At 45.7% G+C, this 22202-nt stretch overlaps 2 protein-coding genes across 26 annotated transcripts in view; one reads left to right on the top strand and one right to left on the bottom strand.

Annotated features, from left to right (window-relative positions):
* AANAT (aralkylamine N-acetyltransferase) overlaps positions 1 to 17416 on the top strand; it is a 29207-nt gene extending 11791 nt beyond the window's left edge. For 6 of the 12 annotated variants that reach the window (XM_053291981.1, XM_053291980.1, XM_053291983.1 and 3 more), the window contains 5 exons: positions 3482 to 4010; positions 5066 to 5136; positions 11482 to 11746; positions 13905 to 14059; positions 15739 to 17416. In XM_053291981.1, coding sequence (XP_053147956.1) covers positions 11590 to 11746; positions 13905 to 14059; positions 15739 to 16044 — 618 coding nt within the window. In that variant the 5' untranslated portion in view covers positions 3482 to 4010; positions 5066 to 5136; positions 11482 to 11589 and the 3' untranslated portion in view covers positions 16045 to 17416. Of the gene's footprint in view, positions 1 to 61; positions 541 to 2333; positions 2533 to 3481; positions 4011 to 5065; positions 5137 to 7881; positions 8066 to 11481; positions 11747 to 13904; positions 14060 to 15738 lie in introns of those variants that run through there. The other 6 variants (XM_053291989.1, XM_053291990.1, XM_053291986.1 and 3 more) reach the window with 5 other exon arrangements.
* Positions 17417 to 20448: 3032 nt separating this feature from the next.
* RHBDF2 (rhomboid 5 homolog 2) overlaps positions 20449 to 22202 on the bottom strand; it is a 105673-nt gene continuing 103919 nt past the window's right edge. For all 14 annotated transcript variants that reach the window (XM_053302830.1, XM_053302828.1, XM_053302818.1 and 11 more), the window contains one exon: positions 20449 to 22068. In XM_053302830.1, coding sequence (XP_053158805.1) covers positions 21649 to 22068 — 420 coding nt within the window. In that variant the 3' untranslated portion in view covers positions 20449 to 21648. The remainder of the gene's footprint in view (positions 22069 to 22202) is intronic.

Below are 22202 nucleotides of genomic sequence, written 5' to 3'. Positions count from 1 at the left end.
TGTCAGACATGGTGGCGGGTACGCTCAGAGTCTTGGAAGGCGGGTTGGACTGGTGATCAAAGGCGTGAAGGAACCAACTCTGGAGAATACGAGAGCGGAGCCATGTGTGAGGGGGAACGTGTGTGGTAGATGCCATATGTCCCAGGAGACATTGGATGGTCCTCGCTGGGTGGTACATGGTGGAGGCGACCCTGGAAGCTAAGGTCAACAGGATGGATCCTGCGGTGAGGAAGGGAAATCTTTGCCTGGCGGAAATGGAAGAGCAAGCCTAGAAACTCTATCACAGTGGTGGGAGTGAGTTGTGATGGTGAAACCCAGGTTGATGGTGACCCAGTAGTTGATGGTGAAACCCATGTTGTCGAGGAGTGAGATCGTGTGGTGTACGGATGCACTGACTTCTGTGGGAGCCTCTATCAACCAGTTCTCCAAGTATGGGAAGAGTTGGGCTCCAGACTCTTGGAGGGAGACCACGACTGATGCCATACACTTTGTAAAGACCCGGGGCATGGAAGTGGGTCCGAAGGATAGAGACTTGAACTGGTAAGTGGTGTCGCCTATCTTGAAATGGAGGAATTTGCAGTGTTGAGGCCTGATGGTTATATGGTAGTAGGCATTTTTGAGGTCTAAGGCGGCCAGCTACACTCCTTTGGGTAAGAGGGTGAGTATGAGCAGAACGGTTATCATACGGAAATGTTTGTAGGTGATGCAAGAGTTTAGACCTCTGAAGTTGAGGATGGTACGTATGCCCCCATCTGGTTTGGGAGCTGTGAAATATGGAGAGTAAAACCCTGGACTGGCTGTCGGAGTCACGGTTTTGATGGCGTCCTTCTGTAGTAGAGATATAACTTTGTTGGTCAAAATCGGCATGGGGTAGTGGTGAGGGGAGGTGAGCAAGGTGGGGTTGAGGAGATCTCTAGCACGTAACCTATCCTGATGATGATAAGGACCCATGAGTCAGTGGTAATTTCTTCCCAGGCAGGTAAGTAAGGGGATAGGCGAGTACCAACTCGGGTGGGCCAGGAGCAGTCATTGTTTCTTGGGATAGGAAGGCTGAGTTTGCTATTTCTGAGGCATGGGCTTAGAGTACTGGAATTGTTGCCTTCGGCCATACTGGGGAAGCTTGGGGGAATGAAAGGAGCAGTCCGAGGTGGGGCAGGAAGGGTTTTGACGGGATTGCGGTTTGAGCCAACGAGATCGCCTTTGAGTGCAAGGAGCTGGAAGCTCATTGAGATCTCCCTTGAAGGGGAGATCTTCAGTGTGAGTACAGGCTTCCTGAGTGAGGCTGGAGGACTGGAGCCATGCATGTCGTTGGAGGGTCACCGAGGTGGCCATAACTTTGGCCGCACATTCTGCTGAGTGGCAGGCTGAGTATAGTTCCTGTTTGGCCAATTGAAATTATTCCCTGTAAAACGCATTGGCCGCATCCTTTTTGTCTTGGGGTAAAAAGTCCAGGAATGGGCCAATGGTTTCTCATTAAAAATGATTCTATTTTGCATTATATGCTTGGTGGTTGGCAATTTTAAGATGCAATGCTGAAACAGAATATAGTCGTCCAAATGAGTCGGGTTTTCTGCGGGGGCGGGGGGAGGATGCGCGAGACCTGTTTCGTACCTGGGATGGCTCCATTACAATTGAGTTGGGAGTGGGATGTTTCTGCAGGAAGCCTCCTGAAGTTTCGTCCGGTGTATGGACTCTATACAAATTTTCTAGGCGTTTAGTAGGCTGTGGAAAAGATGATGGTTTGGACCAGCAGGATTTAGCAATGTCCAAGAGGGCTGGGTTTAGTGGCAAAGAAACCAGAGCATGGGTATCTGCTTCAATGAGTCCAAAAAGAGGGTCCAAGTCAGATTTCTTTTGTTGGTTAAGTTGGATGCCCAAAGAAGAGGCCATGCGGGATAGGTAATCTGCACAAATCTTGTAGTCCTCTGCAGGGGACAACTGTTTGTGTTTCATGAGTTGGTCAGTGGGGGAAGAACCCAGGGATGCACCTTCAGAATGAGGGGAGAGGGAGCCCATGGCATCCTCTTCCTGAGGTGGTACTTCATCTCCCAAATCTTGATCCACTGGTTCAGGTTGATTTGTAGGTAATTTGGGTGCCTCTGATTCAGCAGGCATTGTTTGGGTGGCAGAAGGCTGAGATAGACATTTTCGAGATTGAGGTTCATGTTTAGATGGAGGACAGGTTCAAACTCTCGGGTTCGGGCAATCCGGTGGTGATCGGGATCGAGGACGATAGTTGCGGGGATAAGGCTTGTAATGGCCATCGTAAGGACATTCATACTCTCTGTGATAAGGTTCCCTTGGATAGAATTCCGAGTGATAGCGGTTGGAATACCGGTAAGGGTCTGTTGAGAAATCGGCCTCAAAGCCATAAGGCCGATAGTAGGGATCATGGCTTTGGAGTCTGGCTTGGGAACAAGAGTGATCGTAATCCTGCTGGAGGTGTTTGGTATCGAGAATAGGAAGGTTGCCGATCTCGATGGTCGGGGACCTGGTGGGCAGAGGTGATCAAAGTCCAAGTTTAGGGCAGAGGTAATAGAGCGCTCTTGGTCTGTGTCAGAGGCATCATCGTCTTGAAAGGAAGCCTGGTCGTGGTCTTCCTGTGCTGCACGTTCAAGTTCTTCCTCGTCCGGTCCTGAGAGTATTGAGTTTGGGGATTCCTGGCCGGGTTGGATGGTGGCATCCGAGGCCGGAGTTGGTTGTGATGCCTTTGAATCTGAGGGATTGGTGGGCTTTTACTTCTTTTTTGGGCAGGGAGCTGGGTCGTCCAACGCTGGTTGTTTCTTCTCGTTTGGGGGCTGAGCGGAGGTAGACTCCGATACTGCAGACTGCAGGGGCCGCTCTTCCCTTCCATTTTTAGAGGGTTGGGTTGGGTGAGTGGAGTTTGAGTCTCCTGTTTGGTCGTCGAATCCGAAAAAGCTGTAGGCTCTAGGGTCAGCCTCGGGATCGTGCTCTGTCCCAATTGTTTAGCTGGTGCAGGCACTGAAGGTGCTGGCGCCGTAGGCACGGAGGGGGTGGAAAGTTAGACCATGGAGGATTACATAGTCCTGGAAGACATGGCTTTCGAAGAGATTAGGGCCTGTGCCCACAGCCATGACCGAAGTCTGGAAGCCCTGTTTTTGCGGGCTTATTTGGTAAAATTCAGGCAGTGACCTCAAGTTTCTGCCACATGCGATTCTCCCAGGCAGAATAAACAGCGGCTGTGGCCATCTATAGATGGTAGTTTGGCGGCACAGCGGGTACACCTTTTAAAGGTTTAGCTGGCCATAAACAGGATAATAAGGTTTAGCTGGCCATAAACAGGATAATTCCCCAAAATGAAGGGGTTGGGGGAGGGGGAACCGGAGGAAAATGAAAACGCAAACGGATAGGAGAAGTATTTAGATAGGCCAGTAAGAAGCGGGGGGAAAGGAGAGCAGGAATATAACAAAATGAAAGAGGAACTTAACTGAACTCTCAATTGTTTGTTTGGTTTTTACAGAAGCTCGGAGTGATTGAAGAGGTGTTGTCTTGTCTGCAGACGAAGAAAGACTGAGGGATAGGAGCCTTGCACAGGCACATAAAGGGACAGGGGAGGGGCTCCCACCTGAACTCAAAGAAGCTTGGAACGTTCTGAATTGGTCTCTTCGCATGCACAAAGCCCAAGGGTGTAAGGCACAGAAGACCACGCAGAAGAACCTTGATTTCACAGCACTTGTTAAGTTCAGTAGCCCAGTCTATTAGTTAAGCTCTACACGGCTTGGGGCTGGAGTACCTGTCGGACCGTATTCACCCAAATGAATCTGCTAGGGCCCTCCGCTCATCATCTCAGGCCCTGCTCCTGGCTCCGCCACTAACAGAGATCTGGTTGGCAGGGACTAGAGACAGGGCCTTTTCAGTTGTGGCCCCTCAGCTTTGGAACGGCCTCTCTGAAGAGCTTCACCATTCTCCCTCCACAGTGCTTTTAAAAAACAACTTAAAACACACCTTTTAAAGGAGACTTTGTAATGCTCCATTTTTTGTTATATCTGGTAGGTTCTTTAGCTTTTTATAATTTTCGGTTTTTAGCTTTTAAAATAACTTTTAATTTGAACCTAATAATGATTGTGGTTTTTAACCTGACTTTTAACTTCTTTGTTCAATTGGTTATTTTTTTTACTTTTATTGTGTCTTGTATCTATTTTATTGTTGTGAGCTATCCCGGGCAGTAGTGTACTGGAGGGGCGGGGAATGAATGGATGGATGGATGGATGGATAGATAGATAGATAAGTAGTTGCTGACCAGAGTGGACTAATTCTGAGTTACGGTGTAAAAAAGTATGTGAACTGCAGTTCTTTGCAGAAACTGCAAATCTGCATGGAACATAATTTTATAATTCCTGTAGAATCCATAAGAAGTCATATTACAGTTGTTTCTTTAAAGAATCAGCAATACTGGCTTTCATGTTTGTGAAAAACATGGCAAGAAAGCCTTAAAAGCTTAAACCTGCATACCCTGAATGGGGTTCTGGTTCACAGTTATTTTCTTCCTCAAACTCTGACACAAATTGGAACAAAAATTATAAATTCTATGCACTTGAATAGCAACATTAAAGAACTTGATGGAAAACTCAGTTATGAAACACAGTGGATCAAGGGCGAAGCCCATCTAAGTTAAGACTAGTTGCATTTTCAGTAGTATTAACTGAGTCACGTTTACTTTCAAGCAACATGATGTTTAGATTTTACAGTTAAAGCAAGGGCATGCAATGTGTTTTTATACCACCTGTTTTCTGCCACTACTCCTTACCTGACTATTCACTTGTGGTTTGTGCCATGACCTTCATATCTAGCAATCAACTAAAACACTTTATCCCTCAGCAGAAAATCATGCCAAGAAAGTAAAGCCTGCTAGGATCCTTTTGTTGCCATGTCACCTTCAAGCCCCTTTGCATTTCACTTGTCTCATGAGGGTTTAGAAACGTCGTTAAGTCCACCATCACGTGCTTTATAAATAACAAATATAAAAGCTGGAGTTCCCTGAGTCTCTGAAGAACAATACATCAGAGTTCACTACAGTTTGTTTCTCCTCTCTTCTTCCTGGCAGCTCTGCAAGATTACAGTTTATTATTCAAAGACAGTAACTCTTCAAATCCTTCAAGAAAACTTCATTCACAGGTAAGAGTCTGTATTTTTGCTCTAACTTCTTTAATGTCGATTTCTAAAGTTGGGAAAAGTCACACTCACAGTGATTCTACATTCTTTCCTCCTTATATATTAACTACTGCAGTGGTATGTGTTTGTGATATTTTAATGCAACCATTACTATTTTAAAAAATCTCAGTAGAAGAATATGACAATGTGAAGGCAAGATTCCTATCACATTTCTGTTTCTTACATATATTGCAAATCTGGAAATTGTGCTCTTACACACTTACCAGGAAGTAGGGCCCACTGAATACAGTGGAATTTACTTCTTAATAAATATGCATAGGTTATTCAGCTTTAGTCAATCAACTGTTTTCTTTTTAAATGATTTATCAACAATATAAATAATACAGGATAAAGCATATTATATATAAGGATGTTTAATGAAGACGGAATAGATCTAATATAGTCAAATAACTGATAGTCTTTTAAAAAATCCAAAAACACAAAGTGATAGCAAGAGATTACTATTTTTTTTTCCATAATAGAGAAAATATTTTGCAAGGAATGGTTCTAATTAAAATCTGTATTTTAAATCAGTGACTAATGAATGGATTATACAGAATCATTTATTAATGCTTGGGGAAAAGGAAGTGTGGAGAAATTCCCAGACTCAAATTATGGTTTATAATCAGAAAATATCCTCACGTTTCCCGGCAAGACTGAATTCTTAACCCTTTTGCAAGTAGACTCTTTGCAATTAAACTATAATGAGTCTGAATTTCATGAGAGTGCTTACTAGAGCCAATTCTGTGCATGTACATATGGATCTAAAGATGTACAGAATGTTCTGTGGCATGATTTTGAGTGTGAGATGTTAATTTACGTGGTATTACACACGGTGTTGCCTTGAAAGATAGTTATATTTAAAGTCAGGGACAGTCTGTTCTTTCTATTTGTGCCTAGGACAAAGGTCTTTACAGTTGCATGAATCTCTTTCTCAGCATGTGTGGAAAGAGCACAATGGTATTTAACCTCTTTGGCTAAGAACAGTGTTATCCCCAGCAGTTGCATTATTGCAGCCTGCCCTTTCTGACATTATTTTCATGAATGCCAATGTAAACAACGAATTCTGCATCCAGTTCCACATGGTGTGCTTGTCTGCAGTTCTGCAGACTGTTACATTCACACAGCCCTGCCCTTCGGATGCTGATCAAGGGATCACCACCTACCTAATAATTCTACAGTGCTACTGGGCCTCTGATACAACCTGGAAGAATCCTAAGCATTGTATACAAATCATTGCTACAACTACATCCAAATTTAAAGCCCGTGCTTTGAAGTTCTCAAATTCTTGAGCACTTCTTGAGTTCTTGAATATTTTTACAGCCTCAAAAACACCGCCTAGAGATGTACATATTGGGCAGTATAAAAATATGATGGATAGATAGATAGATAAATAAATAAATAAAAACATTGCATTTCACTGGGGAAGTCCATACTGGTATTCAGCATCTGTTGCTTGATCGCACGACTCACATTTATTTATTTAAAATTATACCCCACCCCTCCTGTACAGTATTGCTCGGGGCGGCTCACAACAATAAAACAGATTCACTGTAAAATAAAACTAATAAAATTAACCAAACCGAATCAACAAGTTAAAAGTCCAGGCTAAAACCACAATCAGAATTATGTTTCAAATTTAAAAAGTTATTTTAAAAGCTAAAAATCAAGAATTATAAAAACTAAAAACTGAAGACATTCTGTAACATTTCACGTGGAACCCAGAAACAGGCTTGATGCTGGAACTGCACATACAGGGTCTGCCACTGTATCACTTCCATCTTGCAGACCTAGCAACCTTTGCAAAAAACAAACAAACCCCAAAACAGGCATTGTGAATTATACATGGGCCTCCATACCCTCAACTCAGTTAACAGCCCTCAAAATAGTCAGGTTGTGGATTGTGCAATAAGTTGTATGCAGCTGCAGGGAAGACCTGAGCCAGCCCAAACTGGGCAGGTTGCAATTTTGGATAAGAGCAAGTTTGAAGTCACACAGGTCACTGCTGCCACTTCCTGCCCACTGCCATTTTGTTCCTCATGTTGATACACAAGTAATATGCACATCCAAATGGAAAATCAAATCATGACCACCAGGAATTTGTCCCTAGAAATCTGGTTGGGAGGGTGGCACTTAAGATTTATGTGTACAGATCACTTGTCACGTCTAAGTACTGACCTCAGGGACCTGTAATAATTAATGGTCTAATCTGCTTCACCTGATCTGTCCCCCAGTTCCCCTTTCACTCTGCAAAGCACACTGAGAAGTAACACAAGGAGCGCGTGCACGTATATGGCATCCTCATTATTTCCATCATTTTGAAGTATCATTACCTCTTTCATGAAACCGCATCAGAAATCTGTGCACAGATGCTCACTCCCCTTGCAACTAATTTCACTTACTTTGAAGAGCGCAACTCCATGCAAACATAGGAGAAAGTCTAATTAAATTAAAGGGTACATCCCACATTTTCAGTGCCCCACATCTGCTAGTGCTGCATTTGTTTTGTTTGGTTTTTCTTCTAGATCCTATTAGCCTGCTAGCCAGCCTGTAATTAGATAGCAAAGTGGGCCCCTGTTAAGCCATCATTAATGATCCAGCCTCAGGGTTTTGTTTTGCTATGTTATTTTGCACTGGATCTGATGCTTGATAGCAAGATTCAAAGGCAATGGAAATGTGTGTGAAATTTCATTTGGTACCCTGAAATAGGTTTAGAGCCTGTGCTGCACACAGGTGGTCAGATACCCTTTCACTTCCATGTTACAGGTCCAAAACCTAGCAGCGTGTGCCAAAGGTAGACATGTAGTGAAGCATGCATGTGCCTTGATGCCTCCAGTCTGATCACAGCTCAGGAAGCACTTCGTCTAATATGATTGCTCAAAATAGATAACAGGTGAATAAATCCAAATGCACACAAGCCTGGCTTGGCTGCTGATTTTCTGGAGGTTTTATAGTCCATCAGACATCTCCTCAAACCTACACAGCTCATTCTGTGTAGAGTATATAGAGAAGAAGAATATGTCTCAGGGATACAGTTATTGATGATGTACTTCCTTGGGAGGAGGTTCAAGTTTAGGAAAGCTCTAGGGCTTGTTACTGTAAATCAATATGTTAGAAATAAGGAACTCTTTTGAAAATGGTATTAGCTCCTTATAGTGTGTGAAGCTGCAATGGTTTTGACCAGTGGTTCCCAACCTAGGGTCCTCCAGATGTTGCTGAACTACAACATCCCCAGCCACAGTAAATTGTAGCTGGGGATGATGGGAGTTGTAGTTCAGCAACATCTGGAGAACCCCAGGTTGGGAACCACTAGGATCAATTGCCATCTTTGGAAGATAAAAAGCCGTTTAGTCTTGGAAGATTTTGTTGGGGGGAAAGAGACTTGCAGAGAGGCTGTTCATTGCTAAGGAAAGATTTCATCTCATGTTGATCCTCCCAAACAAATACTATGCCAGGATAACATAGTATTGGTCTGCTTCCTTTCAGTCAGTGTAACTCCAAGCAGCTGTGCCAATTAGTGTTGACTGTTATAAGGTCTCCTCTTTTTCATGGGATTCTCTGGGAAAGCACACAACAGGCCCAAATAGTGGTGGCCCTTCAGTTTTTCCTTTGATCACAAATGGGTGCCATTAGGAGAACTACCTGCCTCTGATCTCTCCTAGTTAGATATGGGGAGTCCAACTGTTTTCTTGACTGAGGGAAACTCACACTGACGCTTCAGAACATCTAGTGTGACTTCTGGGGAGCCACAGCGGTCAGAGGATGTCCAGCATCCAATACTCTGAACTTTCCTTCCTTCCATTGCAATAGACTGTTCTGTGTAAAGCCTTGGCTGGGCCCCCAAAGTACAGGAACCCGTGGTGCAAAGTGAAAGTCCATGTGTAATAATCAGTGTTTTCAGAACTGAGGTGGCTGCTTTGGGTTCTGTGTGAGCATGCAAAATAGCAGTGGGCATTTTAATTTATACAACCGTGGTGGTAACACCACCACCACATTGGTAAATATCTAGGCTGGTTAGTCAAGATTAAGCACCTTCGAAATCAATAAGACAAGTTAGTTATGAACGCCCCATTAATTTCAGTGGGACTTAGGACTAACTTAGTCTGAATGTTGCCTAGTAAATATATAGTGCTTTCCCTACATGTTAGAGTACTTCACAAACATTTTTCATAAACATAATATTTATTCTGCTCCTTAACATGGGATCCCCAGTGGTCTTCCATCAGGTCCAACCTTGCTTAGCTTCATACATGCTTCAGCACTGTAGACTATTGACTGGACTTCATGTGAAGGAGCTCTAAAGCCTCCATATTATAGAGAGGAGAGACCATGGCTTGCCTTTGGGGCAAACTAGACTTTATACACAAAGGGCGATGCTGAACTTTTCCCTGCTGGCTATTTTCTCACTCCAAATCACTTCTCTCTCACACATATTGCCTTTCACTGTGTGGGGTTCCAGATGTGTATTTAAAATCGTATGTTTTTGAGCAGAATCAATCAATTAAAGCTGGGGATGATGGGAGTTGTAGTTCAGAAACATCTGAAGTTCCACAGGTTAGGAACCCCTGGTATATATAATCAACTGAAGATCCAAACACAGAGGCGATTCTCACGATCGCCAAAAAGCGGGCTAAGGGAGCCTAGCCTGCGTTTGGCGATCGTGTGCTGCCACGGGAGGCACATGACTCCCGGCAGCAGACCGCCTAAACTACCCCTCCCCTTAGCCGAGGTTAACAGAGTGAGCGCTCCGTTCACCTCAGTGTTCTGCTCATGTGTTGCCACGGAGCACAGCGACACACAAGGAGACCCCCGACCGGGAGGCTGCAAGCAGCCCCCTGGGCTCGGGGGGTCTCTCCAGGATGCCCCACATGCTTGTGTGGGACATCCTGGAACTTCTGGGGGCTGCATGGACCCCAATCCCGCAGCCCCTGCCGGCTCCTTGACGGAGCTGGCAGTAGTGTGGGCAGCCGATCCGGCCGCCCAGGACTGAAGGCTTGCTCGTCTGTGGGGAGAGTAGGCTAAGCCCGCTCTCTCCACCTAACCCCATCTGGCGAGCCTCACTGATCGTGAGACTCACCTCAAGGTTTAGTATCCCCGCAACTGTCTCTGTTTGCTGTTGTCCCCGTGTGCTTCACTTCGATGCATCTTGTTTGCTGTAGTATATTAACTTTTCTCCCATCCCCGTGGCCAACTTCCTAATACTGCGCACGTGCAGCACTAGCGTTGGTGCTTCAGAAGTGCAGGTGCTCCTGTGTGGGTGGAGGGATGGTCACCGATTTCCCCTTGGGGACCTCATTTCGGTTTGCACAGAGTGCTTCTGGGGGAGGGGGGACTGGTGAATCCCCCTCCCCCCGCATAGGAGCAAACATGCCACAGAAGTGCTGACGCTAGTGCTGCATCTGTGTGTTTTTAGCTGCACATGCACAGTGTTAGGGTGCTGGCCAGTAAAAAACCAGCCCAAAATGGAGAACGTTTGTCTGTGTGTGTGTGTGTGTGTGTGTGGCCAAGGAGTGTTTTCCTCCAACCTGGCTTCAAACTTCTAGCTGGGTGTTTTTGCCCCTAGCCAGCTTTCTTGCTAAAGGACTTTTCTGCTGCATCTTTTCTGTAGCAGCACTTTGGAAAAGGCACCTTCGCCTTTTCAAAATTGTAAGGTCCCTACCCACAAAATATCACCCACTCCCTTTAAGTGTACTCCACAGATTACCCTGGATCCCACATTTGGTTTCTTCTTGCCTCTGCGTGGAAAATAACTTTGGTCCCTCTAGCCTTCAATTTGTCTGGTTAATTAACAGTTACAGGAAAGCTTTCCAGAAGGCAGAAGGTAGCTTTGACAGCATTAAGAGCCTGATTCTGTGTGGGAACAGAGCATACTCGTCCTGTCGCTAAGTTCCCTCTTGTGCCACTGAAATCAGAGGGGACCAGCACCTAGCAGGAAACAATCTGCATCTGACAGGATTAGGCCCTAAGTGTGCTTTTGAGTCATCCAATCCAGCTTCTGGGTGACCTCAGAGTCACCATTCCTTCACAGCTCACGTCAGTGTATTAGCCCTGCAGGCAAGTCCCTGGGCTCTAAAAGCCTTTTCTGGTTCCTTTGCTCTGTCATTACTGCTCCAATGCACATCATCTGGCTGTTTACTGGACTTTGCTTCTGTGCGCTGGACAATAACATGGGCCCACCCCTGTGACCTGGGGAGGGGCTGCCATCTCCACAGAGGCGATGGAGATGACGATTAAGATGCTAGATTCCTGGCATGTATATAGCGAGATGCAACCAACCTAATCCGCTATGTGCTCTGCGGGTATTTTCAGCTGCTGGATGATTGTGCTGGAGGCATCCGGCTGAAATTGTGACGTGCTGACTCCAAAAGGAGAAGAAGGCACAGGAATCTACAGAAGGCACAGGAATAAGCCAAGAGGATGTCTGTGATCAGCGCCTTGCCGTTCCTCAAACCCATTCACCTCAAACCTCCACGGAGCTCCCCTGGTCGCCAGCGCCGACACACGCTTCCTGCCAGCGAGTTCCGGTGCCTCACCCCTGAGGATGCCATCAGCGTGTTTGAAATTGAGAGAGAAGGTAAGACCCCACATCATCTACCTTCTCCTGTACTTGCATAACCTCGTCTCTAGATAAAGGCCTTGCAGGGCTCTTTTACTGAGGGTGGAAGGGAAGAACATGGAAGCGCACGAGGGAAGGGAGAATCTTTCACTCATTTCTCAGCAAATGCATTACACAGAAGTGTTTGATGCTGAACTGCAGCCAGTACTTACTCAATAAGGGAAACCAAGCAATATTTCCTAGAAGAGAGAGCAAGAATGTCGCACCTCTCTTCCCAATCATATCGTTACCCCTGCTAACTTGGCAAAGAGGCACCTTTTAATGTGGTGATTCTTTTTATTTAGCAGAGGGGAGAGTAACTGGCCCTATCCACCCCCAGCACCGTACCTCCAGTGACTGTTGCTGGTGTTTATCTTATGTTTCTTTTTAGATTGTGAGCCCTGTGGGGACAGGGAGCCATCTTATTTGTTTGCCATTTCTCTGTGTAAACCACCCTGAGCCATTTTTGGAAGGGCAGTACAAAAATAAAATAGAATAAAATAAAATAAAAATCGATCAAGCATACTACAATATATGGCACAAACCATATATGGCTTAATTGTTCCAAATGCCCAGAGGCCAAGATGGTCTGCATAATAGAGGGTGGGGGCTTGGCAAAATCAGTAGTGGAAGGCGAGACTTCTTTTGGAAGTGAAAATGGATGTATTCAGCAGCTGAGACATTTGTTCACAGCCTCTCCAGTGATGGGACAGTAACGGAGGCAGAAAGAGCACTGGAGTAGTGGAGAAACAGCCACATGCTAAAGATCAGTCTGAAGCTAGTCAAGAGGCCCAAGTGCTTACTAGTTATAGAACATATGTTATACTTTACTGACACAAAAACTTTACACGTTTAAAACCATGGAAACAAATTCATTTCATTTGAATTTCAGTGGCAAGATCTGAATTTTGGTATTAAAGCCATGTACACAGGGGTGTAGCTATAACTGAGCGGATGGGAACCCGGGCCCTCAACTCCTGAAGGCCTCCACAGCTCCACCCCTCCCTATTTTCTTCATAATCTCCCTCACTCCAAGGGGCCGCTGGGGAGAGGGATGAACATGCGCCCTCTCCCCTCACTATGCCCCTGCAAGTACATGCACTCATATTTGGGCAACAGCACTGATTTTCTCCCTGAGGTTTGTAGCCAGATTTGACCATTATGGAACTGAACCTTCTTAAATATGTAATGAAGGCAAGCATATTTTTGGTTTAAAAATGACCCGTCTTTCCCTCCTATTGTGTTCTTACCTTGAGTAACAGCAGTTTAGAATTTCTAAAGTCAGTTACCTAAAATTAAATGATATTGTGTACAGCCTAGCATCAGAGGTGTCCTGATAAAGCAATAGATTCCTCATCAGACTTGTTCTTGGGCCAAGTTTTCCCACAATGGGAAGTTGGGAACATTGTTGTTAGGGTCAATTTAAGTTGTTTGATCATTGATCAACCCGAAGTTGCAACTCTGTTTTGGTGTAAATAGTTGCTCATGCCACATTGCAAGCTGCCCTTTAAATTCAGTAGCAGGTGGGCAGAGTTTTAAAAAGTAGCTTGTGGTATCACGTAGGATGTTGCTGTTTGACAACAGCCCTGCTGGGAAAGCGTATCTGATTGGACTGGCATATTTACCACTCTAGTATTCCAGTCACACATAATACCATCTATATTATCTCATGAATTTGAAGAGCCAAGTGTTTAATGATGGAGGCCATTGTCTACCTGAAGTACCTCAAAGGCTTGTCTTAGTGGTCACTATTTGCTGTGTGTAGCTGAGAATTCACTTCTTTTCTAATGAGCATAAAGCCCAGTGAAGATTTATAAAGGAGAACCCTTGCATAACTTGTACAGCAAACCAACAAAAAACCTGGTGCAGTGAAGGATGGCACCCACAGATTTCACAGGGGTTATTGTAGGGAATGATTAACCTCCTCACTCTGTCCAAATCTATCCTCTCTACCGAAAGTAACAGCAGAAGCCAGATTGGAATAAAATTAGCTTGAAAATAGCAATCCATTGGATTCAGGAGTTCCATTCCAACCTTCTGCCTGGTACTCAGGGCTGGCTCAATATCCTGCCTTTAGGATTTACTGCCACTTTTTAATCAGCAGCACAAGATGATCTCCTCTCTCTGTCTTCTACAGCATTCATTTCGGTGTCAGGAGACTGCCCCCTCCACCTGGATGAGATCCGCCATTTTCTAAACCTCTGCCCTGAGCTGTCACTGGGCTGGTTTGAAGAAGGCCGACTAGTTGCTTTCATTATTGGCTCTCTCTGGGATCAGGAAAGACTCAGCCAGGTAATTAAAAAAATCCTTTTAAATGCATCTCTTTCCCTTGTTGTATTTGTCTGGGTGAAGATGAGAACCAAATCCAGCATGAACATGTAACAGCTGCCAGTGATAATGGGAGATATGTCCCTTAAGAATTGTGGCCATCACAATTTGGATGATGGGCCACCATCAACCCTCAATGTTTCTTGCAGCCACCTGGCTCACACTATTAAAATGCACCAAGTCACAGAGCTCATGAAGGTGCTGCCTCTTTTCGGAGGGAGCCCAGGGCAAGTACCACCTTGCTTGTGAGTTGGTGCATGGGCCTAGGATCACCTTTAGGTGAGGAGAGCTGGTCTTGTGGTAGCAAGCATGACTTGTCCCCTTAGCTAAGCAGGGTCTGCCCTGATTGCATTTGAATGGGAGACTCCATGTGAGCACTATGAGATCTTCCTCTTAGGGGATGGAGCCACTCTGGGAAGAGCAGAAGGTTCCAAGTTCCCTCCCTGGCAGCATCTCCCAGATAGGGCTGAGAGAGACTCTGCCTACAATCTTGGAGAAGCTGCTGCCAGTCTGGGTAAACCATACTGAGCTAGATGGACCAGTGGTCTGACTCAGTATATGGCAGCTTCCTATGCTCCTTTCCCCTCTTTCATTAGGCAGATGGTGGCAGCAACTTCCCTCTCCCCCACCTTTAGAGGAAAGGCCTTCTGCAGTGATTAAGTCCTTCCCCTCCCACCAGCCAACAGCTTCCTCCCAGCGCTCCCTGCGTTGTTGCAGGGGCCTGGAAGCAAGCCCACTGGCTGCAGAGAAGGACAGGACAAAGAGGAGCAGCTGAACCAGTTGCATATAGAGAACCAAATCTGTCAAAAATACATTGACTCTGTGTTTTCCTCCCTCCCTCTCCATCTTGTGGCAGCTTCTTCAGTGGTAAGGGGGTGGCTGGATCACACACGGGCCTTTGGGCCCATGCTTGCTGTACCTGTGATACCAACACAGAGAACCAAGTGGCATGAGAGACTACTTCACATTGCCCAGAAGTGTTTATTGGAAATGCTAGTGCAGATGGCGAGGGCAGCTCGTCGACTCTCAGCAGCTTTAGTAAAGAGAAGATAGGACAGGCATGGTGGCCCCAGTGTCGCCTCCCCATCTTTCCCATATAGCACAGTGGGGCAAGGAGGATCAAAATATTCCCCTTGCATTGTACCTGCTCCTTTTGGGACCAGCTGATCCACTTCTGCTTGCTTGGGCCTATACCCTCAGCAGTCATTGCTGTAGTAGACTGCTATTACTGCATTCATGGCTATGTAAACAGGAAGCTACTCATCCAGCCTGGAGAATAGGTAATCTTGCACTATTGCATTATGGGAAGAGGGACTGCTGAATTGTTTGTTCTTCCCCCACTCTAGTTCCTCATGGATCCCCAACTTACCGTATTCAGCGCATAAATTGTATGGTCAATGTTTTCTTCTGTTTGCATAAATTTGCCCCTGCTTATGAGTCTCATCTCATTGGACTAAAAACTAGTGCAATGAGATTTCTTCCAGTGAAACCAATGAGCTTATTGATTTATGCCAACTGACCATCTGAAGTTGAATAAAAATATGTGATTGCTACTCACCTGTTTCACAATACTAGAGGGAGGTGTCCCAAAGGATGAAACCAAGTTTCTAACTATGCTTTCCCTCCCTCTCCTATCTTGGCAGGATGCTCTGACCCTGCACAAACCCCATGGCAGCACCGTCCACATCCATGTCCTGGCAGTGCATCGCACCTTCCGCCAGCAAGGCAAAGGCTCTATCTTAATGTGGCGCTACCTACAGTACCTCTGCTGCCTCCCCTACGTGCGTCGAGCCACACTGATGTGCGAAGACTTCCTCATCCCTTTCTACTCAAAGTGTGGCTTTAAGGTGCGAGGCCCTTGTGAGATCACCGTGGGCTCACTGAACTTCATTGAGATGCAGCACGCTGTTCGTGGCCATGCCTTCATGCGTAGGAATAGTGGCTGCTGAGCTCATGCATCCCCTTGCCATTCATTTTTTGCTTTTGAGCTCGCTGGTCAACAAGCCAGCTTTCTCAGTGATTCCCATATCTTCAGATGGGAGCCACCAGTGGGTCAGAAGAGCCCTGTGGGTGAGTCACCGAGTGGTGTGTAGTGGGAGCTATGGGGCTTCAAGGCCTTCCACGTCAGTGGGACGTGAGCTTACACCAAATTAAAAACCTCAATGAGGAAGCCCTCTTAAGAAGTTTGGGCACCTCTACCACATACAAACTGGTAGATCAGCACCTCTTATAGACAACTCTTACCATTACCAGTGCCATTTTCTCAAGGCAGCAAATACCTAAAGCCCAGCAGTCCCCTTTTACCCACACAGCTGCCTTGATACAGGTAGCTACACCTCAGCCCGGTTTCTCCTTTTCACTTGTGTCTTAGCTGGCTTTGCCCTGCAACAACCATCATACTACAGATGGAGATCAAAAGGCACCCCAAAACTGGCAGGGTGGTGAAGCTGTAACAGCTAAGCTAGTCTTTATCAGACAATGGTTTGTTGTCGATGATGCTCTGAATTCGGCAGGTCAAAATTGGTGATTGTCACAAACCTCCAACATAACAGTAGCCATACCTTGTTTAGTAGTAGGGAACTACCATTTATCCTTAGCTGTGTGATAGCTTCATCTGCCCCTCTGTTTTCAGGACACTTGTTACCACCATCACCCTTATACGTGGGCAAAAGGCAAACAACCAAACTGCGTTGCTCTGTAAACTCTGTATCCATAACTGTGAAGGAAGTCAATACATCAACATAGATCATTGTTGCAGAAATCAAGCCTTCTATTCTTCAAAATGTGGTTTTTCTTGTGGAGAATTCTTGCAATTAGGTAAATGTTGCTTGGCAAGCAGAATTATTCAATTAGGTCCTCAATTTCTGAGGATTACTATTTGCCTTGGGGAAAAAAGGGGCATGTGCTTTGTGAAGTTACTTTTTGCTCTCTATGGAGAAACCCTCTCCATGCCTTCTGTCTGGCTGCTCTCTTGTGCTGAAATATGTGGAAGCTGTGTTTGTATGCTTTGCAAATATAGAAGGTGGCCCAAGAAGAAAAATGGACCCAAATGATATGCTTGATAGCTGCCTTTCTTTCATAGTTACACAAAAGTACAAATAGTGAAATAGGTGGATTTAAATGTACATTCTGTTGGCGATGCAAAAGTCATGCAGGCCAGCCCTGTGTGTACAGAAAATGTTTAGAACTCTCACCACTAAATGGGACAAAGGATTTATCCTTTATCCTTCTATCCTATCCTTCTCACAAGCCATTCTCAATGCCACCTTCCACTTGCCATGTCTTTTGTTAAACCAAATAAATAAATATTATCTTTTCTAATGGGTTCTTACTTACTTCACTCTCTTCAACTATATGAAAGTCAGTCAGTGACAGGTGTCAGTGTTATTGTGCACAATTTGAGGGAAGTTTAGAAAGAAAGGATACAGGTGGCTTATCGAAGCAAGGTTATTCAGGTACCAACCTCTTGAAAGGAAACGGCACAGGTAAGGTGGCCTAAGTCCTACATAAGAGCAAATATAGTGAAGGACATGGGAATAGTATAGGACAAGGCTGCAACATTTTGTACTTACTGGTGACATTGCTTGTGCAATATAAAATTAGGATGGGGACTTCACAATCAGCATTGCCCTAGAATAGTAAAATGCCCTGTGCAGATGCACTGGTTTACTATTCTCATGATGGCACTTATGTGAACACTTGAGTGAGCACACCTAGAGTCTGCAAGAAAGCAGGCATAGCTACAACCGAACAGGGTGGGGACACATTTGCCTGCTGGGGTGGGGGGTGTCCGTGTGTGTGTGCACGCATGCTAGCAGAGTGACAGCTTACTCTTTGCTCTTTCCCCTCGTACCTCTCCTTACCAGCAGGAGCCCATCTTCAATTTTTGTCCCAGGGCCTACTCCAACCTTGCTACACCCCTGGAAGGGATAGAATGTTGTCCACAATGCAGCTTAATGAAATTCAAAGGAAAACTGAAAGCTTTAACCTGTTGCACATAAGGCCAATCTGAGTGTAGGGGTCAATTTAGTTTCCAAGGGCAATTGAACATACATTTTAAACAGTGAATAATAAGCAATACAATTTTAAGATCAGAGTTTTGATGAAGAGGTTATGAAATTAAACTGAAAGTCAGAACAGACAACCTTAACAAGCAGAGGAACAATTTCGTAGTGAAAACAGCCAATACAAGTTACTGGTTACAGCTGGAAGAGCATGGAATGTTTTGCTATTTACATACAGCTGTTTTGCATAGGTGGGAGAGGGAATTTTCTTCTTTCGAGGCTGCATTGCCTCAATTCAAAACCACTGCCAGTCCCCATCTATCTCTCATATATATAAAAAATTCTCTAAGGCATACCCGTGAATCCTGTGTGTGGCAAATCTTGTGAGAGTTCACGAGCAGAAGCATCATGGCGATTGGGGCAGTGGAGATTCCATATGCCGATAGGGAGCCTGTGATGGTTAGGACAGTTGGAATGCAACTGTTACTAGTCGGATGTCCTTGATTGTAGAGGCAAGATGGATGGATGGATGGATGGATGGATGGATGGATGGATAGATAGATAGATAGATAGATAGATAGATAGATAGATAGATAGATAGATAGCGGGCAGGGGTCTGCAAAGAGAGAAGTTGTGAGGGAGGAAAGAGCCCCTTCAGGAGAAGGAGGCTGCCGTTGTGTGAATTAGATGAGGAAACAAGATCTGTTAACTAAGGAGGGGAGAGGGAAAGAAAGACAGAGGGGAAGGGTGAGTGGAGGAGAGAGAAAGAGAAAAAGAAGGGAGGGGAAGAGAGAAAGAAAGAAGGGCGAGGGACAGGCCCGAGCCTGTCAGCAGCCTGAGGGGAATGAGCGGCCATTGTGGTGCCTATTGGCAGCAAAGAAGGGCCCAGTCAACTACTGCTGCTGTTTGGAAGAGTGGGGCCATTGGTGGAGTGAGGCAGGCAGGCAAGGGAAGGGTCCGGGCTTGTCAGCGGCCTGAGGGGAATGAGTGGCCATGGTGGTGGCAGCAGCGAGGAAGGGCCTGGTCGACCGCTGCTGCTCCTGTGGGGAGGAGCAGGAGTGGAGCTCGGGTGAGGAGGTCTCTGGGGATAGGGGGCTGCAGCTTGGCCAATAAAAACCAGCAACGCTGCAGCTGCAACCAAGAGAGGTGAGGGGAATGGAGTAAAGGGATGGAGGAGTGACCAAGAGGGGTGAGGGGGATGGAAGCAATGGGATGGAAGAGGAGGAGCAGGAGTGCGGCTCAGGTGGGGGTGGAGAGATCTCAGAGGTGAGTGTGGCTGTGGCAGGGGTGAGGGGAGCAATCAAGTACTAGTGTGCAGATGCTCTGTGTGGGTTAACCTAGTATGTTTGATTACATGGACTCTGTAGCTGGGTTGATTAATCTGCACTTACCTTAACCAATGTAACAAGGCCAACTAAGGCCCAATCTCAACTAAGCCTATATGTGGATATGTATATCCACTGTAAATGCTTTACTAGGTCAAATATTAACTTTCAACTTAAACAGTACCTTTAATTAGGGATGTGCACAGAACTGGCTGGCCCGGTTCGAGGCCAGACCGGCCTCGAACCCAACCGGGCCAGTTTGGTCTGGCATCCCTCTCGAACCCTCCAGTCCGGTTCAGTCAGGGGGGTTCGCAAGCTTGACATTGTTAAAAAAATTGCCTTTACTCCCCTCGGGGGAGTTCCTGGAGGCAGCGGAGGGGGATCTGTGGCGGTTCCCCCTCCACATGATTCCCCCTCCCCACACATGCCCCCCTCAGCCAGCTCGGCTGCTCTTCGGCTGGTTTTTTGCCTTTGCCCGGAGGCCATTATGGAGGCTGTGCGCCTGCACAGATGGCCCAGGCCACGCAGAGGCCAAGTGCACAGGCACGCAGCCTCTATAATGGCTACCGGACGAAGGCCAAAAACCAGCCAAAGAAAAGCCAAACCAGTCAAGGGGGGCATGAGGAAGGCCAGTGGGGGGAGGGGGAACCTCCATGGACCACCCCCCCTGCTGCTTCCAGGAACTTCCCCAAGGGGAGTAAAGGTAATTTTTAAAAAACAATGTCAAGCTCGGGAACCCCCCGAACATCGGGAGGTGTTCGGTCTGGGGTCGGACTGAACAGAGGGTGGTTCGGTTTGACCCCAAACAGTCAAACCAAACCGGTTCGACATCAAACCTCTTTGCACACCCCTACCTTTAATAAAAAACTATTTAACCCTATTACCTTAATCTGGATAAAACAAATGTATATTTTCCATTTCCCCATGTATTTCACTTTGGGAGGGTTACTTGCATAGTAGGTCACTTCTAATACTAAGTATTTTCAGAAGGCAGTTGTGTTGAAAAAAAGACACCAGCTCGATATTTTATTTTTAATTCATCCATTAATTTATTTAGACCAAAAATATCACTTCTTCCTTTCTTTCCCCAGCTCTCCAGTTTATCAATTACTATAGAATCTGCTTGGCCTCACTCTTCCAGAGTGATATGGATCCCAAGCCATTCTTCAAGTTTGCTTCTACAAAAACCCTTGAACTCTGTTTTAATCTCTCAAAACAAATACTGGAGTAGCTACCAGCATTTCTTACAGATGGCACAACGTTTCTTTAAAAGCACCAACACTCTTTGCCAGAAAGTATTTGGCTCCAGTGACACACTGTGATTGTAAGAAACAAACATTGCATATTAAAAATACCCCTTGGACAAAAGGTGGCAAGGGGAGGGGGTATTTTCACAGTGCAATTCATAGTACCACAGAAAGGCACTAAGGCAGGGAAGATGGCCCTCAGGTCCAAGCACCATCTTGTGCCAAAAGGCATTAAGAAAGAAACTAAAAAGACTGGAAATTGCATATAAAGGAGGCTTTTCAAGTAAGAGACCATAGAAAGAGAGGCAGATGGTGAGGGGTGAAGCAGTTCAACAGCATGTTGCCTTGTCACTAAGGTGCTTTTAAAAAGTCACTTCCTGACAAACTTCCATCCCACAAAAAGCCAAATCAGTCCTATCGATGAAGAATATCATTGCTTCGTTTGCCACCTCATCAAAAGGGATGACTAGACATAGGCGGGGGCGGGCGAAGTGTGGTGTTTTCTACTATATTGCAAAACTGTTCTGGAAGGTGTCTCAGCATCAAAACTTTGGCAGAGATTGCCATCTGCTGTGGCACTGTAGTGGAAATGTCTCCAGTACCAGAGACTTTGTCCCATTTTAGGCTCAGGACATCACTGGGGAATGAACTTGCTTTGTAGGAATTGTTCCCCAAAATGGCTACCTAATGCTCAGAGATGCATAGAGGAATGGACAAGAGGCATATCTGCTTTACCTCTATCCATCCCACTCGGGTTTGCAAAGATGGCAGCACTTTTCTAGTTGTGTCACTCTTACACTTGGGACAAAATGCCTTGTAAACAGGGTTTCAATGTATGGATAGAAAAGGGGAATCCCACGGGGAAGCTGACGCCCTGTTTTTCCACAACCAAGGTTACTGCCGTCCATAGCTGCTCAGAATCCAGCAGGTATCCAAGTTTAAAATGCTCTCTCCCAAACTTTTTTTTTTAAACTCCATCAATGCAAAACCTGGTCCAAATCATACTTCTCACAGAACTTGGCAGTGAAGGGCAGACAGGTGAGATACTCAATCCAGTGCCAATCAATGGGGTACACATACAGCCAGATCACGAGAGAGGCGAAGAGGCCAATGAAGACCACTAGGGAAACAATGATCATGGCCCGCTTGCGGTACTTGTCCACAGTGCCGAAGGTGATGTAGGGCAGGAAGGCAAAGGAAAGCAAGAGGCCACTGAGGAAGCCAAAGATGTGTGCGATGTTGTCAATCCATGGCAGCAGTCCACAGACAAAGAGAAAGAGGACAATTCCAGAAAGATTGAGGAAAGCTTTCCAGGGTTTTTCCAAGACCTGCCAACTCTGGAAGAGTTCCACAAAAAGGCACGCTAACAAGCCAAATTGGGATCCTGCTGGGCCCACCTGGGGGGGAAAAGGAGAAAATAAGATTCATGTAGTGGCATGTGGCAGAGCATTTACCAAAATGGATATTTCAGGTTGGTTTTTAAAAAAATTTCTAAACTTTTCCACAAAACCTTTTCCATTTCTAAACATGT

Source organism: Hemicordylus capensis, chromosome 2, assembly GCF_027244095.1.
Source record: "Hemicordylus capensis ecotype Gifberg chromosome 2, rHemCap1.1.pri, whole genome shotgun sequence".
Lineage (NCBI taxonomy): Eukaryota > Metazoa > Chordata > Lepidosauria > Squamata > Cordylidae > Hemicordylus > Hemicordylus capensis.
The sequence above is the reverse complement of the archived record's forward strand: the minus strand, read 5'-3'. Positions and strand labels throughout refer to the sequence as shown.